General features: G+C 39.5%; 1 protein-coding gene across 1 annotated transcript in view; it reads right to left on the bottom strand.

Moving 5' to 3' along the window:
• Positions 1-292: 292 nt before the first annotated feature.
• NXPH1 (neurexophilin 1) overlaps positions 293-6811 on the bottom strand; it is a gene marked incomplete at both ends in the record, with an annotated part of 145196 nt that continues 138677 nt past the window's right edge. Inside the window, one exon of the mRNA XM_082480106.1 lies at positions 293-1054. Within this exon, the coding sequence (XP_082336232.1) occupies positions 293-1054 (762 nt within the window). The remainder of the gene's footprint in view (positions 1055-6811) is intronic.

Genomic DNA, 6811 nt, shown 5'->3' with positions numbered 1-6811 from the left:
CTCCCTTAACAGGAACCTCAACAGATGTGAGCTGAAAAGAGTGTGTGTCTCTGTGTATGTGTATGGTTTTATTTCAAATCCATAGTGATTTACAACTAGATTGATACATGGAGCTGACTGGGAAAAAATTACATTAGATTGTTTTCCACTAACGTATTTGCAGCCATTTGACAGCAGCAGCAGCGGGTAGACACATTCCAGGCAATAGATGTGGCCTTCCTCCTTGAGGTTACAGCCCTGTCATACGACCTCTTTTATTCCCCAGGCTTCAGTCTCAGACACGTGTTGGTCCTCACCCTGATGGGAAGTAGGGTGTGTCACTGTGGTAGTTGTAATCAGGACACACCTTCTGTACTAGTTTATAATCTGTACTATAAAAGGAAATGTAAATACAGATTACTTTAAAGGGCTTGGAGCAGAGCCATGACACATGGCTCTGGGTCTGCTCCTGATAACAGGTTTTTGAAGGGTCATAGTTGCAGAGTGTGTTCTTGGTAGCCTTGTCAACCTTTTCATACTCGATTCGACAGTTAAAGGACTTCGAATCTTTGGCATCAATCACCGTCTGTTGTGCCAAGTCAAATTCCACTATTTTTGTAGGGGGCACTAGGCTCACAGATACATTCCCTTGACCAGTGGAGTTATGCCTGAAGTAAACACTAAACGTCCCATTGCCATGGTCAACGATTTTCCCCGTTATTAACAGATTTAGCTTCACAGTCTTGATGTTGGAATGAAAATCGCCCCAGCCAAACATTTTCTTAAATTTCCCAGTCTTGACAATGGGCCGTCTCTTTGCTCTGGGCCGAGGCTCTTGCAGGTCTGTGGAGTTCCTCAGCCAGTCCCAGAGATCTTGCTCAGAATAAGTTTCTGGGGCATCGTATCGCAGGTCCAAATCTGTATCGTTTTCCTTTCCACGAAAAGTCTGTGACAGCAGCCGGCTGATGGACAAGTCTTTGCTACTTTCTGTCCATATGTGCTTTAGTGTGGATTTGGAGCTTCCTGATTTTAGAAGTTCTGTTTTTCCTCCATTTGTTAAATTTGCACAGGTAACCTGAAAAGAAAGAAAAAAAAATAAAAAAAAAAAAAGGGAAGAAGAAAGAAAGGATATATTGAGATACGTAATGCAAAGCTCACCATTCCCACCTGAGACCAAAATGATCAGATTTCAAAATAATATGGAATTTATTTTTTATTGAGAAGTTACATTACATCTATGTACTCAGCAAAACACAACAGAAACATCTATTTTCCTCTTATTTCCAATTAGTTATTATATAATTCTCCTTTACCATTCTTTTACACTGCCTTTCGGATTTAATCCCAGCCATTCACTTTATTCTTCAGCCTGAAAGCTACTTCTGTTATGATGCCTGTAAGTGATGAGTATGTCATGAAGCACTGCAAAAAGTAAGGTACACAACCATGTCATTCTCCAGTCTGTATGTGGCTTTCACTGGCCGTTTCTCATCTCAGAGTGAAACCCTCTTGCTTGAACGTTCTCCCTGCAACGTGACTGTGTCTTCCACATCAGTCACATTCATTTATTTTTGTTGCCCCTGGAGCCCACTGTCAGTGTGCTGTCTTGGTGGTGCCAGCCTGACCATGCTCAGAGTCCGTGTCATTATAAATATAATAATAGTAATATAATTTTCCTACTCCTTTTATGAGTACATATTGGTCTGTGTTCTTGACTGGGACCTTCAGTCACGACTACAATATAAATAATAGAATAATGAAAATTTTAATGAGTTTTGTGTCGACAACTGTACATACTGTGCACTGTACGTCAATTAATGCAAGAGGAGTCACAGTCTTTTCTTATAGTCCCTTACAGGTTAGCTACTGATTTGCCTTGTCTGTATCTAGTATGACATGCATTTCCCCTTCTTCACTTCCTTTTTCACACCTTCATCCCCAAACCAAAAAGTGACCTGTGCAAGGCAGAAAGTCATTTGTGTATTTACAAGAAAAATAGGGCCACCAATTTAAAAGTAGTAATAAAAAAAATCTGCCAAATCATGTTTTTAAAAAAGACAAAATCTTGCACCAAGTTCCTACAGAATCATAAATTTCAGACATAGATTTTCATAGAATTTAGTGTCAGAGCAATTTGTCTTATTTATATTTTTTCTCTTTGCCTTAATTGTGTGGAAAACAGAGAACAGATGCAGCCTCGCAGCTGTCTAACATGAAGCACTGGTAGAGAGCTCTGATGGAGCATAGCAGGGAAGGCTGGAATTGGGAGGGGGCAGCCGGTGGAGGCGAAGGGACCGACAACACCCTTAGTCCCATTCCCCCTAAAAGTTCGCACCAGACATACTGCCACATTTTGTAACATTTGGAGTGCTCTGAAGAGACCATCAAGCTTCTTATTTCCCTTTTCATGGCTACATAGGAGATTCTGAATATGTCTGTTTTATTCCTCTGTGTTCTGGCACTGATTTACGTGCTCCTATCATACTTGCAGTTATATCTTTCTCTTCACTTAAAAATGAATTGAGTGTATTCCCAACCCAGGAAACCCATTGGAAACCAGTTAGTATTTAAATCACGGCCCCTCTCTACCGGTGCAACGGGAGGTATATGTCACGGAGGATATCTATCACAGCATGGCCTTTTCATTTCCTAACAATCATGAAATTGAAGCATGCTTTCATTAACTTCAGTATTTTTTCAAGGTCAGTTGAAAGCACATACATAAAATCAGTCTAAATTGTCTTAATACACTGATCACATAGGAGGTGTGCCCCCAGCCTTTTACAGTAAACAAATAGGTAAATAAATCTGTCACATCCCACATTATTCCTCCCCAATGCATTTCAGGTTGGTGGGCCAGTAAGGGTAATAGATAAAATACGGGTTTTATTTAGGATTGTGCCAAAAAGATTACTTCCTCCTCTTTTGAATGGAAGGAAGGATTAAAACACAGGCTAGCGTTTTGATAGCCAGTTTGTAGCTGCATCTTAGCATCAGCAAAGTGAGCCAGGAGAGAAGCTGTAATGAAATGCACTGATGGTGCACTGGTTAATGAAGCAGCAATGAAGATGTCACAGGGAGAGAGAAAGAGACTCAGAATATAATTTCACTGTGGCATATGGGGAAGGAGTGCAAAATAAGAAGAGAAATGTGGTTAAAAGGAAAAATGTGCCTGTCTAGCATGAATCTGTCAACCTGCTATGAATCTAAGCAGTTAGCTAGCAGAGCTAGTATACCTGTAATCTGTAGGTAGGATACAGATTGCTTACCACTGTATTTTTCTTGGCTCACAGCTTGTTTTTCCCTTGTTTTCCTTTCTGCATCCAATGATTTACATTTCATAGGATTACACTACAAGTTCCGTGTCGTAAGATGTAACAGTATAAAAACCTTTCAAAGGGAAGGTCTCTTTTTTTTTTTTTTTTCAGATTTATAAAGCTGAACACCAAGGAAAAGAAGCAGGTATTTTCTGAAATAGCTGCTGACTGATCCAATACATGTGTTTTTGCGAAAGCCAGTATATTTCATGGAAATGGATGATTCAGATTCTGTGCATGCTATACAGCTTCATACCTGATCTAACAAATACGATTGATTGTTACTGTCATTGATTTTGTAATACCTGAAAGACTTCTGGTCATTCAGTTAGCCCAAAGACCTCTGTTTGTGATTTTCAGTGTGGGTAACTGGCTGCATTCATGAAGCCTGAAGCTGCCCTCCCTAGTCTAGTGTCTGTGTAAGCACTAGCAAAAACAGCCCACAAGGGTTAACAAAAAAGCTCTAGAATTCATTGTTCTTCACTAACATTTTCCAGCCAACTGCTTTTTCATATACTGTTAGTATACTATGTGCTATAGAAAGTAGCTATATGTATCCTCGGAGACTTGCACACCCAATAATACAGAGCATTGCTGGGTAATAGAATTTCTGCAAATGCAGCAGTTATTTTCACATGAACTAATCCACAATTTTCTTCCATCTCTCTTCCTTCCAACCACAAGGCTGCAATACAGGAAAGATCATGCAAATCCATGAGATTTTGTACTCGGTAGTGTGAAAGCCAGCTTACTGAAACATAGACCTATTTTAGCGGTGCATGAAAAAAGAGCCAATTTAAAATGGCTAGTGGAGAGCTGAAACACTGAGCAGCCCAAATTCTATGGTGGCTTTTCTGTCCTCTTCCCTGAGTATATTTGCGTATAATTTCGAAACTTCCATACTCTACCTTATCAGTTAGTTCACTATAACCAGAGTTGCCTTCTTTTACAGAGCCAAGTGCCACCCCTAGACGAGGCATTGAAAAGTTTGGCCAACTTGTACTGGGACTGGCTCGGATAGAGTTAATTTTCTTCAGAGCAGCTCACACGGTTCTGCGGTTTAGACTTTTGGCCCAAACCCTGGTAATGTCCTAGCTCTTGCTGAACAGTGTTTGCACAGCCTTCCCTCTTACTCTGTTGGCCCCTCAAGTGAATAGACTGGGGGGGGCGCACAATGGGTTGGGAGGGGACACAACTGAGCAGGTGACCTGAACTAACCAAAGAGATATTCCATACCAAACAACATCATGCTTAGCAATTAAAAGGAAAAGAAAGGGGTTTAGGGAGGGAGGTGGGGGTTAGCCATTTTTCTCTGAGGAACTGGTTGGACATTGCTCTATCCATGGGAGGTGGTCAGTGTTGCCTTTGCATCCCTTGTTTTGTTTTCTTCTCTCTTCTTCCACTTATCTTTTTTTTTTTTTTTTAATCTGGACCCCCAAGATTTCTTGCTTTTATTTTTCCTTTCCTCTTCTCCTGACCCACTGGGGAAGGGGGAGAAGTGAGCAATCAGCTGTGTGGTGCTTAGCTGCCCACCAGCGTTATCCCACAGCACCACTACAGTGCAATATATCAATCTTGCAAATAAGCTGAGGAGGGGGATTTCCTCTGTGACTGCATAGCTAGAAGTGGTTTTGAATGATTATGATGTCAGCAGTGTCTGTATAGAACAATAGTAAGGAGCAAAAAGACTTAGAAATGCTTATCCAGTGTTTCAAATGTCATTGGAAAAGCACTCGGTAAGTACAGTGGACTGACCTTTTTATTCTGATCTTGTACTTTTAATGGGAAGTATGAATTTCCACTACCTAGTAAAGTTTACTGATTTCAAAAAGGTACAAGGAGCTGATTGCCTGGTAACTCTTTTCCAACAAATAATGACAAATTGTTACTCCATTTCTACTTCTGCTTCTAGGAATGAGCAAAGACAATGGTTTCACTAGGCACAATATCCCAAAGCACCATTAAAAACGACACAGGAACTGATCTGTAATTCAGTTTTTACTCCATTAAAATAGAATACTCCATTCATTCTGTATCCTCCTTTTTGAGGGTGAAGAATTTTTTTATGATGATGTTTAACATCATTAAGTCCATTTTCATGAATATGTGTAGTTCATTTAGGAGTTTATATGTCTCAGAAATTTTGAAGTTCTCTTTTAAGACACTGAGTCCCGAATGCTTTGTCAGGTCAAACCTGAACATTTGGAGCAAAGAAAACAAATTTGGAAAAGGATCTCAGGAAGCTGTGAAGGCCTTCAGTGGTGATCTAGGAGCTCTTCTCAGTGTAAAATCAACCATAGGTATATTAACATTAATTTAAGACTGATCAATTTGAGATTTTAAAAAATAGTCATTCAAAGAGGTACAGAATGCCTCTTAATTTTCACTCTTTTCCTTTTATTCTAGCCCTATTATGGTTCATTACCTATAATTACAGTACTAGTTTAGAAATTATGTATTTATTCGTCTGAATGTATGACTACTTGAGGGCAAATGAAAATGTAAACAATCTAATACTCAAGGTAGAAAATCTCTCTCTTCAGGTAAATAACTAATCAAAACCAAAATCGTTTTTGCTGGCATAGCACTGTATGAATTTGGCAGCACTGTGTTTGCATATGCTCTGTATAAAAGATTTCAGAATCTTCTTTCCTCGCTCAGAGAGCTCAGATATGGCATGAGTTGGAGACTACTGATGCACATAACTATAAGATGGACCATTATCAAGGCAGGGCAGTGCTCAGAGAATTTTATCTGGATCCAGTTTCCTCATATTAATCCTGTTTATGCAATTGGTGGAGGAAAATCTGGACCTAGTTTACTGTTCTACTTTGATCAATTTTTCTTCCTATAGCTGCCTATACACTGTACAAAGTTACTTGTGGCATGTAAATACTTTATTTTGTGAATAATTTCCAGACAATTCAAAGCCAATCTTCTACAGAAATTTGACCAGGAACAAACAAACTGAGAATGACATTTAATGGAGATATGATTATAACAGGGAGGAGTAAAACACAGTGAAGTACTTGCATCTTGCATCTGACGCTTCCGAAAGGGAGGACAAACACTGAAAACCACGCGCATTAATATTTCACAGCAACAGTACTTTCTAGTTTTAACTTACAAGCCTTTTTGCTGCATGACATGAAAAGCATATGTATGTGGATTGCTCTATCAAAAAATGCAAATTCAGATGAATCTGATGAATGGAACTTTAAATCCTGTGTCCAATGAGAACACAAAAGTGGCTGTGCAGGATCAAACCAAAGACCCGTTTAGAAAAAACATCCTGTCTCCAATAGCAGCTATAAGAGACGTCTGGAGAAGAGCAAGAACATGGCGAGCTTATGATAGTTCCTTAACTTCTTCCCGGCTGCCAAAAATTTCTAGTTTCCTCTATTTGATATCGTTTCTGTATATGTCTTCCATTTCATTAACTCTCAGTAGACTGCTTTTCTGTGCATTTGTCCACTCTGACCCTTTGTAAACTTTCAATCTCCGTAACATCCTTC

This window comes from Vanellus vanellus, assembly GCF_965231255.1.
Source record: "Vanellus vanellus genome assembly, chromosome: 2".
Lineage (NCBI taxonomy): Eukaryota > Metazoa > Chordata > Aves > Charadriiformes > Charadriidae > Vanellus > Vanellus vanellus.
The sequence above is the reverse complement of the archived record's forward strand: the minus strand, read 5'-3'. Positions and strand labels throughout refer to the sequence as shown.